The sequence below is a fragment of the Mustela putorius genome, unplaced genomic scaffold (genome assembly GCF_011764305.1).
Source record: "Mustela putorius furo isolate JIRA1106 unplaced genomic scaffold, ASM1176430v1.1 tig00000196_pilon_pilon_pilon, whole genome shotgun sequence".
NCBI lineage: Eukaryota > Metazoa > Chordata > Mammalia > Carnivora > Mustelidae > Mustela > Mustela putorius.
The window spans coordinates 1,760,836-1,779,294 of NW_025421310.1; the positions used below are offsets into that span (position 1 = coordinate 1,760,836).

The 18,459-nt window shown below is 45.8% G+C and overlaps 1 protein-coding gene across 2 annotated transcripts; it reads right to left on the minus strand.

Annotated features, from left to right (window-relative positions):
• Positions 1 to 2,002: 2,002 nt before the first annotated feature.
• Positions 2,003 to 12,884, minus strand: LOC101674695 (cytochrome P450 2G1). 2 transcript variants are annotated; one of them, XM_004776085.3, is made up of 9 exons: positions 12,214 to 12,884; positions 11,460 to 11,622; positions 9,984 to 10,133; positions 8,323 to 8,483; positions 7,896 to 8,072; positions 6,629 to 6,770; positions 4,531 to 4,718; positions 4,272 to 4,413; positions 2,003 to 2,392 (listed from the first exon to the last, which is right to left on the minus strand). In XM_004776085.3, exons 1-9 carry the CDS (start codon positions 12,391 to 12,393, stop codon positions 2,211 to 2,213), a joined length of 1,485 nt encoding a protein of 494 aa, XP_004776142.1. In that variant the 5' UTR covers positions 12,394 to 12,884; the 3' UTR covers positions 2,003 to 2,210. The 2 variants fall into 2 exon arrangements, with proteins under 2 accessions (XP_004776142.1, XP_012903063.1); XM_013047609.2 differs by lacking the exon at positions 11,460 to 11,622 and having other exon boundaries at positions 9,984 to 10,143.
• Positions 12,885 to 18,459: the final 5,575 nt, after the last annotated feature.

Genomic DNA, 18,459 nt, shown 5'->3' on the forward strand with positions numbered 1-18,459 from the left:
TCTGTAACTCTGGTTTTTGTTTTGTTAGCTGAAACCCATCTAATTACTGATTTTCCTTAACACCAGTAATGAACGTGCTGGACTGTGAGCCATTTGGTCAATAACTGACTCTCTCCTGGTCACCTTAATGTCAGGAGATCCCAACAGTGTGCAGGACTGAGGGCAGGAATGTGTCTGGAATGGCTAGGTGCCTTGTAGCCCTGGGGATGTCTCCTCATGAGAGAAAATAAAGTGTCTTTGAGGGTCTAGAGCTCTTTTGTGCTTCACTCAGAGGGAGATTAGCAATCCTTTTCCAAACTATTTCATGTATTGGACTTGCACACAGGAAAATCTAACATAAGATTTTCACAGCTAAGAATGTGTAGTGACGGTTGGGTTATATACTTTCTAAGTGAGTTGGTAGTTCTAAAGATGGCTCATGGAGAGAGTGGTAGGGCTATAATGATGTGTGTTTATGTGTCTATGATGGGCATGGAGATGTGCCTCCAGATTCCCCCTTCAAGAACTTGCTGTTCTTGCCAAGAGAGCAGTGAGCTGACAGCCTCTGGCTACAACACCATCAGGATCCACCTCAGCTCAGAGCTGAGTCCATGCTGTTCCTAGAAAGCCCCAGACCAAGGACAGTTTGTTCACGCTCCTTAACATTACAAAGCCAACTATTATGGGGGCTCATGTACCTGGAACCTATGAGGTTAAGAGAGATTCCAAAGGATGAGGTCTCACCCCTGACCCTCTTTTTCTCCCACCCCATATTCAATTCATCAGCAAACCTTGCCAGCTCCATCTTCATAGCAGATCCCAACCCGGCTCACCTCTCCCTGTTTCTACAACACAGATCTCTATTTCCCCATCTTCAAACTCATCTTCAGGCAGCAGCCAGAGTTTGCCTTTAAAATATGTCAGTTGGTGTATGTCACCCTGTATTCGCCAGGAACCATCCCCTCACTCAGACTAAAAGCCCAGGTCCTTACTGAGGTCCACGAGGCTTCACACAATCTGGCTCTTTCATGCCCTGCCTTCTTCCCATTTCCCCTTCTCTCCCTCCTCCACTCCACCCGTAGTCTGCTTGTGGATTCTAGAACACACATGCATAGCCTCCTGCTTTATGGCTCTGCTGTTTTTTTAAATCTTACTGCCAGAAACACTCCCTTCCCAATAACCCACATAGCCTGTTTCTCCACACCTTGAGACACCTACCCTGTCCTGATCGTAATCCCAATCCTGGAATCTCTGCTGTCCTAATATATTATTTTATCATTTACTTATTTATTATGTTTATTCTTCATTGTCTATGTCTCCCACTAGAAGGAAACTCCACGAGGGCAGGAGTTGTGGTCTTCTTTGTTCATTGATGGATCCCAAGTACTTGAAGACGGTATTGGGACATGTTGGGTATTTGACAAACATTGGTTGAATAAAATGAAGTATGAGGGAAAGCTTTCATCCACTAAGTGAGTTGATGGAGCTTGGAAATAGAATGATAGAAGGCTGAATGATTCTCCACAATGGAATGGGGGAGAATCTGGAACTGGGAGTTGTGAAAGAAGTTCCCTGCAGACCAGGAAGGTACGTTTAGAGGGAGAGACAATTGACGGGGTTTCGGGCAAGGAGCCAGCAAGATGGTTGTGAATAGAGTATTGGGGGGTTGAGCATCAAGTGGGAAATCTCTGGTGGTGGACTCCTATGAAGGGTAATTAATAACAGGGGAGTCTAAAAGGTCATTTTAAGTAGTTTTCTATGCCCTACAATGACGGTGCACAGAACACACAAGAAGCCAGCTACACTCAACAGCTTTGACTCCCTGGCTGCTTTTATTTTATTTTATTTTGTGCGGGAGATGATAATCAGGGAGATGAATGGTGCACTACATTTGGGTCACTATCACAAAAAGACATAGAGTCTATAACAAGAATTCGGTGGAGACAGGAAGCACCACAGAGGGGAAGAGAACACAAATTCTCCAGATTGTTGCTGAAATCTTGGACAGCGCATTGCTTTTCCATTGGATGGAGCCGGTACATATCTCTGTATTTGCCCGCAACCCTCCCTGACCTGCAGTCCCATGACAGTAGGAATAGTGCCTTCTCTTAGAGCTGTTGTGAGGATTTAAGCTGTTGTGAGCGCCTCTCCACCTTAGAGGAGGTGAGCTGTGCACTCGTATCCGTGGACAGAGCTCTGGTCTCCGACCTTCCATGCTCAGTAGGGGGCACTCAGCGGGCCTTGAGGCAGAGCTCGTAGGTTGGAGGGATATTGCCAAAGCCTGAGACCCTGGGTGTGATATCGATGTCAGCGGGTGGCACCAGCGAGTGTAGAGAGAAGTTCTGAAGGATGGACGTAAAGTAGAGAAAGAGTTCCATGCGGGCCATAGCCTCGCCCAGGCAGATGCGCTTTCCTGTGGGCACAGGGGAGGATGGAGGGCGGCTCATATTTGCACTGGGATCATGAGGGCGTGTGGAGCTTTCTGGCCCCATCACCCCATCACTGCTCAGAGCCTCCTCAGCATCCCTGGGCTCATGATAATTAATACCTGCTTTGTGGGGTTATTGTAAAAGACTCAGTGGGCTCCTCTAGGATCTGCCACTTATAGGAGCTCAACACATGGCAGCTACTTCTCTGATGACTTGATTCCATCAGATCCCAAGAAGGAATGGCTCTAAAAAAACCCCTCGAATTTGAAGTTTCTGTTCATTTAAATTTCTCAAAGGTTTACCAAATGCCTGTTAGGTGTCAGATGCTGGTGAAGGGGGAAAAAAAGGAAAGAAAGAAAGACTGACTCACCCTTAAATAATGCTTACTATTTGTTGGTCACCCTTCCAATGGTTTGAAAAGATGAATCCCCACTTTATAGACAGGAAACGGAAGTAACTCACCTATGACTCCAACCTTTATAAGGGTGGGGTGGGGGTTCTGTTTCCTAACCACTGCACTGATTGAATATGGCTTATACTTAAAATACTCTCTTAAGGTGATGTGTCATCGGTCACAAGCTCCTGTTCATCAGGCAAATCCACCTGCTGCCTATTTTTTATACTACCTGCAAACTGGTTAAAAAAAGAAAATCACACACCCCAAATGGAGTCACTTAGATTAGGCCAAGTCATTAACCCATGCTCAATATCTAAGCTAATTTCAACCTCCCCCAGAAATGCAGTCTTAACCAGTTAGTTGAGAATTTTTTGATCCGCACCCATGAAACGATCTGCCACATGGACCCTCTCCACCCCCTAGAAGAAGATGACGTAATCCGCCTAATAAGATCTTGCCATTTGCAAAGACATGGATGGAACTAGAGGGCATCGTGCTAAGCAAAATAAGTCAATCAGAAAAGTCAAATATCATAGGATTTCATGCATGTGAGGAATTTAAGAAACAAAACAGAAGACCATAGGGGAAGGGAGGAAAAAATAAAACAAGATGAAATCAGAGAGGGAGACAAACCTTAAGACACTCTTAATTCTGGGTTAAGGGCATTAAGGAGGGCATGTGATGTCTAGAGCAGTGGGTGTTATATGCAGCTGATGAATCACTGAACTTTACCCCTGAAACTAATAATATACTATATGTTAATTAATCAAATTTAAATAAAATTTTAAAACCCTGCCCTTTCCCTAGGGGAAGGTGATCTTGTCTATAACAATCCTTTCTTTTCTTTTGCTAATAACTTCCTGCCCACTCTCCTCCCTATACAGACTTTCTATTTCTACAACCCTAAGGCTGCCCTCTACTTACTAGATGGAATGCTGCTTGATTCATGAATCATTTAATAAAGCCAATTATATATTCAAATTTACTCAACTGAATATTTGTTCTTCAACAAAACTAAGGATGCTTTTCACATCTTTAAATGGTTGAACACCATCAAAAGAAAAATAACATTTTCTGACATGTGTGAATTCGATGAAATTCAAATTTCTATGTTCATAAATAAAGGTTTTTGGTATCACAGACATTCTCATGCATTTTTTGTGCTGTCCATGGTCACTTCTAAGGCACAAGGGGGGTTAGTTGAATAGTTCAGACTGAGATTCTACTCCTGGCAAAAACTAAAATATTTTCTACTTGGTCCTTAACAGAAAAAGTTTGCTGATATCTGTTTAGTACTATACCTTTTCTAATTATCAGAGTTAACGGTTCTAATATCCCATGATTCTGGAAAATAGCATTCAACTTTCCATCCAGACCTGAATGTCGAAAACAGACCAAGAATTGGGGGGTCACATCTAACATGTTCCTGTGGTGGGGGCGGGGGAGTTCAGACCATAGAAACCTACCAGAGGAAAAAGGTACAAAGGCTTCATTCTTCTTGAAGCGGCCCTGCTCATCCAGGAAGTGTTGAGGATAGAAGGCATCTGGATAGCGGAAGTATTTGGGGTCTTTGAGGACTGAGCCAAGCAGCGGGAACACATCAGTGCCCTGAGGTGGAAATTTGGACAGTTAGGAGAAATCAGTGTTGGAGGATGGGGGCAGGGAACCAGAAGGAGAGAGGAGTGAGGTGGAGGGAGAAGGGGTAACAATGAGACCCAGCTCTACCTTGGGCAGAAGGTAGCCTCGGAAATGAGTGTCCCGGATGACATTATGGGGGACACCCATGGGTACGATATCTGTCAGTCTCTGTATCTCATGGATCACAGCATCCGTGTAGGGCATCTTCACTCTGTCATCCACACTTGGGATCCGGTGTGGTCCAATCACCTGGTCAATCTCTTCATGGATCTTGGCTAGAAGGGGCCAGAAAACATAGCAGACAAGGATACAGGAGGTGTTTCTGGAGGTCAAGGCTAGGCTATGGGTTTGTATCTTTAGTACCTGTGGATCCTGAGGGAGCGCACCATGTGTGTTTGCAATGCCTCTTTATTCTTAACATCAGACTCATTGGTGGGGTGCTCCCAGACCGATGGGAGGCACACAGCCTGGAGCCTAGAGTGCCCGCTGGGATATTTGGTCTTTATCTTGCAAGTACTAAAGAGCAGGGCAGTGTCCTGGTTCCCAGATGGGCTGTCATACACAGATTTTTGATAAGATGGAGGAAAGGTACAACACATAACCAGGACAAGATTGAAGCAAGTGACAGCAATTATGTCACAGGAATTAAGAACAGTATTGGTGCAGTTACTCCTCCTTGAACTTCCTAGATGAGTGACTCTGAGGCAAATGACTTAACCTTCTGAGCCTCTGTTTCTTTCTTTCTTTTTTAAGATTCTATTTATTTATTTGACAGAGACAGCGATAGGCAGAGAGGCAGGCAGACAGAGAGGGGATTGCAGGCTCCCCACTGAGCAAAAAGCCCAATATGGGGATGGATCCCAGGACCCTGAGATTATGATCCAAGCAGAAGGCAGAGGCCCCACCCACTGGGCTACCTAGACACCCTGAGCCTCTGTTTCTTCATCTTCCAAATGGATGAGATAGTTCAACAAGTTTATAGAGTTGTAAAATTTACCTAAAATGCAGCATGCAAGTAAGTAGAATAGTGCCTAGGCACATAGCAGGTGTCCGTTAAATATCTGATTGTTTAGGTATTTAGTTGTTATTATTATCATTTGGTAAAACACAAGGACAATGGAGCAGGGGCTAGAAAAGTTTGAGTGGAAACAAGTTAGACTCTCCCATTGTCTATACCAGGAAAAATTTTTTGGCTTGTTTTGAACTGCATTAGAAGGGAGAAATGCCAATATTGGGGGTTTTCTTTAAGCAAGGAATGAGCTCCTCGTCATTAGAGTTACCCAACAAGACCAGACTGCAATTTATTGGAGATGGATTCTATTGGATTCCTGCACTATAGTTGGCTAAATAAGGACCATCAAAGGTGGGCGCCTGGGTGGCTCAGTGGGTTAAGCCGCTGCCTTCGGCTCAGGTCATGATCTCAGGGTCCTGGGATCGAGTCCCGCATCAGGCTCTCTGCTCGGCAGGGAGCCTGCTTCCCTCTCTCTCTCTCTGCCTGCCTCTCCATCTACTTGTGATTTCTCTCTGTCAAATAAATAAATAAAATCTTTAAAAAAAAGGACCATCAAAGATAACTACTTCCTAATCCCCAGAAATTGTGCATGTTACCATAGAGGACAAACTTGGGGCTTTGAAGACATCATCAGAGTAAGGCTCTTGAGAGGTGGAGATTATCCTGGATTATCCAGATTGGCCCTAAATAAAATCACAAGTATCTGTGTAATTGGGAAGCAGAAGGGTCAGAGTGAGAGGAGATGTGAGCACCGAAGCAGAGAGATTTGAAGATGCTATGCTTCTGGCCTTGAAGATGAAGCAAGGGTCATGAGCCCAGGAATGCAAGGAATACAGCTCTTGAAGCCGAAAAGGCAAGGAAACGGATTCTACCTTGATTCCACCCAGTGAAATCCTGTGTAAACTTCCGAAATCCAGAACTGTAGGATAATAGATTTATGCTAATTTAAGCTGCTAAATTTCTGGTAATTTATTACAGCAACCATAGGAAACTAACACAGGCACCAAGTAGAAGATTAGTTAAATAGCCTTCTAAGTCAGAGGTGAGATTCTGTACACTGAGATTCCAGAGTGTGAAAAGTGTATGACCGTGGGGTTCTAAGGTTTCAAGATTATGTCTTCTTCCCTGTTGGGAGTGGGGGTCACCAGGTAAGCAGCTCAGGTGAACACTCACCTTCCACCTCAGGGTACTTCATCATTAGCAGCAATCCATAACGTAGTGTAGAGCTCACAGTCTCTGTGCCAGCAAAGAATAGGTTGAGTGTGGTCAGCACCAAATTCTTGAGATTAAATTCTGTGTGGGGATTATTTGTATCCTAAAAATGAGAGGGATAGGACACAGAATCACCCTCTTCTGTGTTTATCTTCTTATTTTGTCCCTTTGTGGAAACACAATAGATGGTTAAACCAAGTGACTATCTGGGAGATGAAACAGCCAGAGCAGAGGTCCTGGGGCAGCAGTGTCCCCCATGTATAGAGGAACAACAAGGAGGCCAGTGTGATTGGAGTGGACAGTGGAGGAAATGGGAGGAGAAAAAGTAGAAATTTGAAAGTTCTAGGACATTAAGCTATATAATTGTAAAATTCCAAGTGCTGAGTGTAATAAGAAAAATACATAAATTTCTAAAATTCCAAGACTTTATGATATAGAAGTATTAAGTTTCTAAATTTCTACATCTCTAAGACTCAAATTTAAAGCTTAAACTCTTAAGCTTCTCAAATTCTCAAAGTCTAAACTTCTCAAATTCTAAGACTGTAAAGACTCATTCTGGCTTTCTGTATTTGTAAGTCTCTGGTAGTTGTAATCACAAATGATTTGAAGGGTATAAGTTTTAATTATCCTTGCTCTTAAATTTTCTAGATTCAAAGTTTATTTTAAAAGCGTAAGAGTAGGGTGCCTGGGTGGCTCAGTCGTTGGGCGTCTGCCTTCGACTCAGGTCACGATTCCGGGATCCTGGGATCAAGCCCCACATCGGCTCCCTGCTCAGCAGGAAGCCTGCTTCTCCCTCTCCCACTTCCCCTGCTTGTGTTCCCTCTCTCACTACCTTTCTCTGTCAAATAAAAAAATTAAATCTTTTGTGAGGGTTGCTGGGGGGAGGGGGTTTTGGAGAAGGGGGTGGGATTATGGACATTGGGGAGGGTATGTGCTTGGGTGAGTGCTGTGAAGTGTGTAAACCTGGTGATTCACAGACCTGTACCCCTGGGGATAAAAATATATGTTTATAAAAAATAAAAAATTAATAAAAAAATTAAATCTTTTTAAAAAAATAAATGAAAGCGTAAGAGTGTATGTATGCCTTCACAGTTTCTATATCTCATCTATAAATAAGATCCAACGATGTAAAACAATGCTTGCTCTTTTAACTCCAACAGGTTTGCAGGTAAAATTTGCAGGTACTAGGGAATAGGATGATGACAGAAAAGGATTGGAGAAGAGGTACCTGGTACATCTTGATGAGGAAGCAGTCAATGAAGTCCCGAGGGTTTTGTGGGTCAAAAGATGCTTCATTTATCTTCACCCTAGAGGCAATGAAGTCCTTGAGCTCTTCTACCAAGTAGTAGATGCGATTGTGTCTTCCTGGCAAGTACTGCATGATCCCGGAATACATGTCATACAGCTGTGGGAAATAAGCAAAGGGAGTTTGTCAGCAATGGGCACTTGGGGCCAGTGTAGGCTGAGTCTGGGGTCAGCTAGCTGGGCTCAACACCCAGATCTGGGTCTGAGGATTGGGTGAGTCCATTTGCTTCTTGGAGGCTCCAGGTGTATCAATCCTTGCCTCCCAAGGTTGTGGGGAGGACTAAGTGAGGTACAGGCAGGTGCTTAGTTCACTGAGATTGGGAGTGGGCAGGGAGGTGGTTAGTGGGCACCTGTGCCCAGGGTGTGCTCATCTCAATGAAACTCTCATTGATCATCTGCAGCAGCTTCAGGAACTGCTGGTCTTCATAGTCAAAGCGGCTTCCAAAGACGACAGAACTGATGACGTTGGAGACAGTGCGGCTCAGGAAGAAGGTGGGTTCGATGGGAGAACCTGGAGGGTGGAAATTGTCTAGGTTGGAGACAGTGATTAGGAGCATGGGATGGAGAACCATTCAATCATGGATACAAGTCTTGGCTCCACTGTGTAATAGCACATGTTAGTTACTTCATTTTTTTGTGTTTCGAGTCTAGATTTCCCAGTATGCAAATTGGTTTAGTAACCAAATTGGTTTAGTAACCTGAGGCTTCAATATAATTATCCATGTGAAATGCTTAGCATTGTCCTTGCCATGTAATAAGCACCCAAAAAGTGCTGGTGGAGTTTAATCATTACTTTTGGTTATTTAACTGTGTTTGTACTGTAGAGTCACAGATTTGGGAAAGAAGTCATGGTATGGGACACATTAAAAAAAAAAAAAAAAAGGAAGGCTAGATTCTGTGTATCTCTAGCAATGATTCCATTTGAACTATTAAGAAAATTCTTCCTTTGGCCTCAGCTGCACCATCTAAAACAGGATACCGGATCTGGGGACAATTTTTCTAGAACAACACTCCTATTCATAAATACACAATTTTGCAAGTAATTTCTGGGGGTACAATGGACATTCAAAGTCTTCATGTCAGGGTGTCTGGGTGGCTCAGTGGGTTAAAGTCTCTGCCTTCAGCTCAGGTCACAATTGCAGGGTCCTGGGATTGAGCCCCACAATGAGCTCTTTGCTCAGCAGGGAGCCTGCTTCCTCTCTGTCTCTGCCTGCCTCTCTGCCTGCTTGTGATCTCTGTCTGTCAAATAAATAAAATCTTAAAAAAAAAAAAAAAGCCTTCATTTAGACTGTTTAGTTAGCACCCATGAAACCTAGAAGGGAAACTCTGATTTAGAGAAATTTCTCTTTCTTGTTATATCTTATCTATTTCTCTTTGTACTTCTAAGCTGCTGTGTCTTTTTTTCCCTCTAAATCCTGTTGGTTCCAGACCTTATTTCAGGGCAGGGATTGGATTCCTTAAAAAATATAATCAAATGAGTATAGCGTTTCAGATTTGCAAGATGAAAGATTCTGGAGATCTGTTTCACAACAATGCAAATACACTGGAATAGGCATTTAGGAATGGTTAGGATGGTAAAATTGTACAATATGTAGTTTTATGACAATTGTATTATGTATTTATGACAATTGTATTCCCTAAGTGGAGGTGGCAGAGACCTATGGGTTGAGTGTATGTACTATATGTATACATATATGTGTAATTAAATTTGATCCTGTCATCGGAAAAAGGCACAAATTTACATATTGCAAAAGTTTGCACATGCTTTCAGGAGCTCACAAAATCCCTGAGATCCACTGATTAAAGCTTCTGAACAAGTGGTCTCTGAGAGGCTTTCACATTAACTTTTAACATGGAGACTGGCTAGAAATCTCAGTAAATCCTTAGTCTTTTTCATCCTCTCCCATTCTAGAGCCTTCTCCCACCAAGGCCCATCTTCTCATGACTGAGCTCTTTATAATAACCATTCATCTTTTAGCTCTGCCCCCTTGTTGCCCACCCCCCGCCTTACCCTTGGTCTTCCGTAATTCCTCTAGTAAAAAGCCAGCCTCTTCCTGGATCCGCTCCTCAATGCTCCGTTTTCCCATTCCGAAGTCCCGAAGAATGGTCAGAGAGAAGCGTCGGAGGATCCTCCATCGTTCTCCATTAGCCAGAGCTACACCTGCCAGAATCTTTGGGTCAACCTCCTGCCTCCCCTCCCCTTCCTGTGTCTAACTCTGTGCTACACAAGGATGGGAACAAATTATGAAAGCTCTGGACTCTGGTCTCAGGGAAGCCCTTCCCAACCTCCCAGGCTTGATGGAGAGACCGTGGTTCCCTCCCTACGGGACCCTCAAAAACAGTCTAGGATTGAGATGGATGGAAAGGAAATCAGGCTAGGAATGATTGAGGGAGATCATGGAGAGTTTATTACAGGATAAAGACCTAGAACAGGATAAATAACTGGTTGGATGCATAGGAAGGGCGAGGGGGTATAGAGAGAATGCCATTTATGGTACCTTGGAATGGAGAACTACTTTTATCTTCTGTACACCATTTGGGTTCTCTAGATATATGCATACATGTAACAGAAGCTCATACCTGTACATCAATATACCCACCTTCTAGGAAGCAACACTTTGAAATGACCAGATGTGTGTGGATTGATAATTAATGTTTAGAAATTTAATGAAATTATTTTAGTGGATTAATGAATGAAAGGAAGCGTTTTGACTGGAATGACTGATAGATGATGGATAAGAGACTCAATGGGTGAGTAAAGTGTTAATGAGTAGAGGGTTTGGGATGAATGGATAAGTGGCTGGAAAGATTTACGGATTGAAAGGTTAATTGATGGGTGAATAATAGAAGGGTTAGTGAATGGATGGATGGATGGAATGGTGGATAGATGGGTGAATGGAAAGTTAATTCATAGATGTACAGATAAATTGGATAGAAAGATATTTGTATAGAAAGGCTAATTAATAAATGGATGTTTTTGGAGGATGCGTAGATCAATGGAGAAGTGGATAAATGGGAGGAAATAGATAGGGATAGATAAATGGATGGAAATATGGAAAGAATAGCATGAGGCTGTTTGGAATTGAAGAGTGTGAACAGTTAGAGGTAGATGTATAGGACATACTAGAAAGGTATATCCCTAAGTGGAGGTGGCAGGGACCTATGGGTTGGGTGTGTATGTATGTACAGAGAGATAAGAAGTAATGTTGTTGTAAGTGCTTCAGTGGGTATACAGTGTCACTAATCCATTAAAAACAGAAGTAATGCAGCAGATACTCATGAGCCAGATGTTTTGGGTTCAAAACAAAATTGTTTCACTTACTGTGTGATATTACCCAAACTCTCACCCTCAGCTTCCTCATTTGCAAAATTAGTAAGACATTAATAGTTCCCTCAAAGGAGTCAATGCAGTCATTCATGCAGAGGACTTATCAAGGAAACCGGGACATACGAAGTATATTATCATCATTTTGTCGATGTTACTTACCATGACCTTGGAAGTTTCGCTCTATCGAAGCCAGTTCTCCGCGGCCACTGAACTCATCTGCCCGGTCTACCAGGGCCTCTTTCACTGCCTCATGTCCACATAAAACAACCACTGGCCGGGGACCCATGTACACAGTGAAGACTGGACCATACTTCTCCTTAAGCTGGGAGCAAAGGAAGATATAATTGGAGGGAGCTGAGTGGAGGACCAGGTATATATCAATCAAGGACTTTAGGGTGGAAATTTCAAGAGGGTACAGATATAGGAATAACAGATAAAGGTGAGTCTTGGGCTTAGACTATTGAGCAAAAGGTACAGATGCCTTGGGTCCTGTGATCCTGGGCAAGACCTCCCCGCCCAGTGCCTCCACAAGCCTTAGTTTCGTCATCTGTAAAATGGTGGACCTGGATGAACTGGACTCCAAGATCTATGCTTCTCTCTCTGCAATGCTCAATTTCTGGAACCCTGAGATTTCATGATACTGAGTGTCAAAGTTCTAAGTCCATCACAGTGCACGAGTTCTTGTGTTTAAGGGTGTAAGGTATTGTGATTCTGAAGTTCTCAGATATGAGAGTCTTAAGTTCCAGTGTGCCAGGAGTCTGTGTTTCCATGAGTTTAAGATTCTGGAATTTTAGTAGTCTAAGGTTTATAAGGTCTATGTTTCTAAGAGTCTATGTTTTAGATGTTACAAAGTTATACATGTGTCTACAGAATTAGTTGTTGCCAGCTCTGTGAGAGGAGTAGTCAGACTTACCTTCATGAAAGACTGAAAAGTGGCATCAGTACGGACTTGCAACACGTTCCCCAGGAAGGGTATTGGTGTGGGCCCAGGGGGCAGCTTACCCCCCTTGCTGTTCCGTTTCCAGGCGATGAGGATGAGTAGACAAGACAAGGAGAGTGCCAGAAAGATGGTGAAAGCCCCTCCTAGCTCCATGGTGTCAGGTTGAAGGGTTGTGTCCAGGGAACCAGATTCTGCTTAAATATGTTCTGGGAAATCAGCTGTGCAGAAATCTGAACACCCTGAGATTTAAGTTTTCCGGGTATGGATGCCATTAGAGAGGATATTGCTTTATCTGGGGGGTTGTTATATAACCTCTAATCTCCCACCTGAATAAAGATGGATTGAATTCATACAGGGAAATCCACTGGGGCCATCCCTCTTTCTTCATATTTCCAGTCTCAGCTCAACCCCTGGTTCAACATGTCTTGGTGGGATGTGGGAGGCAGCTGAACATCATTTTTAGACTATTGCATTAGGAATCAGACATTCTGGGTTCAAATTTCCACTCCACCTTTTCTCCATTGGCAAGTCACCTAACCCTCTTGGTCTCAGTTTCTGGAATCTGTCAATAATAGGGTAACCATACTGTTTTATAAAGTCTTGGTAAAGAACAAAGATGACTCCTTTCTCATTGCCTAACTAATCAATTTCTTTAAAAATACAGTATGATGAAGATTTAGAATAGCAAAAGAAATAACTCAATTGAAAAGGTTTTTTATTTTTTAAGATTTTATTTATTTATTTTTAGAGAGAGAGTGACAGAGGGCAAGCAGGGAGAGGAACAGGTGGGATGGGTGGCGGAGGGGAAGGAATTTCATGCAGATTCCATTAAGGGCAGAGTCCAACATGGGGTTTGATCTCACCACCTTGGTTTTACGACCCCAGCCTAAACCAAGAGTTGGATGCCCAGTTGATTTACCATAGATGGGCTTGAGCTGAGCTCAAATTCAGAGATTCTATTACTAAAGAAAGAAGGGATAAAGGGATGTAAGGGAACAGTTAACATGGCATCTGCTGTGGCGATCGACCCAGGGCCAATAAGGAAACAAAAGAAAAGCAATCAGCAAACAACAGAGTTGATATTTGGCAGACACACTCATCCTTAGGAAGGTCTGGGATAGGAAGTGGGGTCCTAGACAGGTTCCCGGACACAGCAGAGGTGAATCCTTTGGGCATCGTGCTGGTTTTGTTCACATGCTTCCAGACGATAAAGCTCACCAGGATGGACACGCGGTAAACAGGAAGAGGGTGAGGCCGTCTCAGATCTCCAGGTCCCCAGGAACAAGGAACCGTCCTTGGCCATGGGCCCTGGCTACAGAGACTCAGCTTCTTTGGTAACCTGAATACCTTTGGATTAAAATCCCTGGGGGTTGGATCCCATGTGGGAGCTCGCCATGGCTGTGGAGCTTACGTAACTTGTAGTCTCCTCTGAGCTCGCCACTCAGTGTCTTCACCCCTGCACTCCTCCTTCACTAAACGTAGGCATCCTCCACGTTTGTCCTCTGAGAACATGTCCGAGGTCATGGACGTTCTAGGGTCAGGGAGAATCAGGTTTGCATTCTGCCTCTGCTCCTTTCTTGGTGAGTGGGTTCTGGAACAGGACACCTAATTTCTTTGAACCTCCATTTTCCCCTTCCATAAAATGAGAATACCCATAACAGTTCCTCCCTTGCCAAACCTGGAGGTTTGTACGGACTAAATGTATTGAAAGCCATCAGCACGGTGCCAGTACTATCATTCAACAACCAACTTACTCTCTAACCGAGGCTCCTCAGCCCTTTGAAATCTGTTCTCACGGAGGAATTTGCTGTAAGTGGGGCAGATGGCTAGGGCAGGGAGGCTGAGCAAGATTTCGAGTAGGGTATGGTAGGGGGCAGGGCGTGGGCAGGACTGTCGCTGGGTGCTGGACTAGCAGGGAGAAGAGGTGGGGACTGCCCATCCCTGAGCCTCTTCTGTACACCAGCACTGTGCTAAATTCGTGACTGTCATACTCTGATGGACCTCCACGTCCTTGTGCATCATTCCCATTTTCCACACAGACTGAGACTCACCCAGGTTATTGAGCTCTCAAGGGCAGACTTAGGATTAGCATGCCTCTTTGTCCTTCCAGAAACTCTCTCCCACCCGTGACTTGCCTGGGGGTCCTCTGTGTGGGGAAGGTTTGGGGATGGGACCAGCTGGTAGGTATCTAAGAAGGAGGGAGACTATGAGTGGAGTGTCGGGAGGGGGTGTCTCTGTTGCTGAAATGGAGGTTTGGGAAGGTAGCTACTTACTGTTGTTTTCAGTGGGTGGAGCAGAGACCTACCGAATTTTCAGGAGCACCATGGTGACCAAGAGTCTCCAGGAAGAGCTAAGAACCCAAAGCACTGTCTCCCTTGCTGAAGCCCCAAATCAGTGGGCTGGGGTAGCCTCCACCACCCTTCCTTCTGTGCTCAGACTTTTAACTGAGCTGAATTGGATGGTTCCCCAAAGTTTCCATTACCACCTTGTTTGCACAGCTTGGCACTTTTCCTAGGAGCTGGGAGAGAGCCCCGGTGCCTGCCTGCCTCCTTCAGGAAGCTCCCCATGACTGCAGCCTGTGACCTGTTTATTCTGTTTCTAGGCTGGGGGAAGCAGTTATCTGATCTCTGCACCCAATCCAGGGAGAATGAGCTGGGAGAGCATCTGTGAGGCTGGGTTGGTGGACTGAGAAAAAAAGAGAACTAAGAAGGGTGAGAAGAAAGAAAATGTTCTTCCTGGCCTCTTCCTCATCCCCCACAGTCAGCCGCTATGCATAACAAACAATTACATAATCAGCCCCCTCCAGCTAGAAGGAGAGGGATCTGGGCAAAGGACATGTGTCAGTAAGAAGGGAGCAAAGAAAGTGATCTCAGAGTGACAAAAAACAAAAGAGGGAAAGAGTGGCATGGGACAGAAAGAGAGAGACAGAGTATCAGAGAGAGACTGGGGAAAAGGGACGGGAGGGAGGGGTCAACTAGGACCCAGAGCAACAGGGAGAAGGAATCAGAAAAACATACAAGATAGAGACTGACCCTTGGAGGGAAAGACACAGAGAAAGGAAGAGCCAGACCTAAGGAACACTCACTCAGAGATGAGTAGACAGAGAGAGAGAGAGAGAGCTGGACACAAGGAGAGATCTAGAGAAGCAAGAAATAGAGCTGCAGAGGAGGGAGTCACACACATGCTGAGAGCCTGAGACAGAAGGTCAGGGAGAGGGACACAGAGACACAGAAAGCTGCAGGAGTCCAGGGAAGGATCCCAGGACCTGCCTGAAGCAGAAACAGAGGGGCGTCAGGGACCAGAGAGATAGTCCCATCAAAGGGCTGGAGAGCTGGTCAAGTCTTGTGAGCAGCCAGCAGACAGGAGACATTATTTTTCTAGTTTATGTTACACGTCAGGCCCTGATAGAGCAGATCTCTTGGAATCCCAATCACAAACCTCAATGACAAGGGCCCCAGCTGACACTTCTAGAGTACTGACTATGTCCCAGGATGGTCTCAGCACTTGGGCACACACCCACCTGGTCCCAAAGCAACCCCACCCGGTAAGGACAACTACGATCTCCACTGCACAGAGAAAGAGACTGAGGCATGCAGAGGGCTAATTCAAGGTCACCAGCTAGGAGGAGTCAGGGGCTGGCAGCCAGGCAATCTGGCCCCAATCTGCCATTTTTTAAAAAAGATTTTACTTATTTACTTGAGAGAGAAAGAGTGAGAGAGAGAGAGAGAGAGAGAGAGAGAGCGCATGAGAAGGGAGAGGGTCAGAGGGAGAAGCAGACTCCCTGAGCAGTGAGCCTGATGTAGGACATTATCCCAGGACTCCAGGATCATGACCTGAGCCGAAAGCAGACTCTTAACCAACTGAGCCACCCAGGCGCCCCTCCAATCTGCCATTTTAAGTTCTCCACTCCCAAGAGAGAGCTAGGAACCCTAAAGACGTGTCCCCCCAATTTGAAAGTGAGAGTTCTTCGCCTGGAGTCCAAAGATTGACGGCAGGAGCTTCTGAAAATCCCCAAATGATCTTGCATCATGGGGCTCCATCATGCCCCCTGGGAGAAGCTGAGTTCATGTCTTTGATAGGTATAGTGGGGAGGCATAGTTCTAATTTATTCCCAACATGGTTATTATGAACCCTACTACATGTCGGGCACTGTTCTAAAGGATGGAACTCCACAGAGACGAAGCAAACAATCACAACAAAACAATGAGATTCTCTGTTCCTGGAGATGCTATATGGATGAGAAGAGGGACTGATCATGAGCTCTTGCCTCAAGCCTTTTGCCCTTGCTGTGCCCTCTGCCAGGACTGCTTCTCCCCACATCTTCCCACGGCTGACTCTCAGAAGTCACCTCCTCCAAGAAGCCCTCCCTGACCGCCCAATCTCCAGCAGCCCCCATCAGGTAGTATCCAGCATAGTTCCTAGTTTAATTTTCCATAGTTCCTAGTATAATTTTCTTCATGGTGTTTATCACCAGCTGAAGTCATTGTATTTATTTAGTGGGCTGCTTGCTTTTTGTCAGCATCTGCAGCCTTCACGAGGGGAGAGATTTTGATTTTCGTGTTCCCCCTTTTTTAAAAAAAAATATTTTTGAGAGAGAGCCAGAGCATGCATGCGTGTAAGCAGGGGAGGGAAGGAAGGAGGGAGGAGAGAGAGACTCTCAAGCAGACACCCTGCTGAGCACAGAGCCCAACACAGGGTTTGATCTCATGACCCTGAGATCATGACCTGAGCCGACATCAAGAGTCTGATGAGGGAGACAGGTGTTCCCCAGGCAGGTGGGCCTCTGTCCAGGTCTCACCCCTGCTGACACAGCTCATGGACTCTCATCCTAGCCCTCAGCTTGGGGATGATGGGAATGAGACTACCGCTCAGCTCAGGAGTTACCTCTGAGGAAACCGGGGTGGGGGGTGGGTGGGAAGGGATGGGCAGTGACAGGAGACAGGAGGGATGAAGGAACAGAGAGAGGCTGGCTGTCCAAACGCCCTGGCATCTCGCTATCTGGGCCCCAGCCCTCTGCCTTGCCTCCCAGCCCAGCCTTGACCCCACTGGACTGCTGCTCCTGACTACGGGTTTCTCTCTCCAACCCGACTGTGTGCTCTGTGACCGCACGAGCCCCCGGCCGTCTTAGTTTTTGCTGTTTTCCCGCTGCTCCACAATAAATACTAAGGGACAGACAACTTAAATGCAGACAACAGGCTACTGGAACATTCCAGGGGAGAGGTGAGGAGGCCTGAGCAGGGGCTGGAGAGGTGGGCAGGGGTGAAGGCAGCTGACCCTCTCTTTTCCTCCTCCCCTGCCTCCCTTTGCTCATCCTCCCTGCTCTCTCGCACCCCCTTATCTCTCACCTGCCCCCCATCTCTTCCGCACCCCGCCGTCCACGCCCACGCCCATTCCCGACAAGGCAGGACCTCTGATTTCATAATCTCAGTTCTGGCTCCTGCTGTTGACACTGTTTCCTTTAGAAACAAAACTGCAGCCAATCTTCCCCATCCATCCACAGATCTGGCCCCTCCGAGAAGAGAACGCATTCAGGAGCCGCAGGGCGGGCTGCAGAGAAGGCAGATTCGGTGGGAGGACCGCCGCGCGTGCCCGCGCGCCGTGGGGCCGGTAACGCGGCTCATGCGCCCCCTGCAGGAGAAGGGCTGCAACCTCAGGGTCCGGACAGCGGGGACGGGGGCGGGGGGCGGGGGGCGGGGGGGAGGCTGGGAAAGGAAGTCTGGGTCTGGTGGGTGGGGGCTTTTCAAGAATCTGCTTCCCGAAGAATACATCTTGCGATAGCCCTGAGCTGCATGAAGATAGTCATCCAAGTGGATAGAAGTTAACAGTGTGTTCCACTGGGCGAGCACCCAGGACCTGCCTCCCACCTACTGGCTATCCGTCCTGTGTCTTTCAGGCTGTTATGTGCCCTGTCCTCTCCTCCACGGAGGGAACCATGCAAGGAATCTGGACAGAAAGTCTGAGAGCTGGTACCGTTTCAGGAGCCTCTAAGACTTCACATGCCTCCAGTTTCCTTAGCCTGGACTGTGATGGTCAAAGTGCATTCAGGTGAACTTAGGTGAGCTTGCCAAGGGGGTCCCTTCTGTGTTGTTCTGTTCTCATAACTTGAGCCATGTAAACGGTAAAGCCATAATAAGTATGAAACAGTGGAGACTAGGTAAACTGGGTAGCTAGGATACAGGTGGAACCTTGACCATGGCCATGCAAACAAGTGAGCTGTTG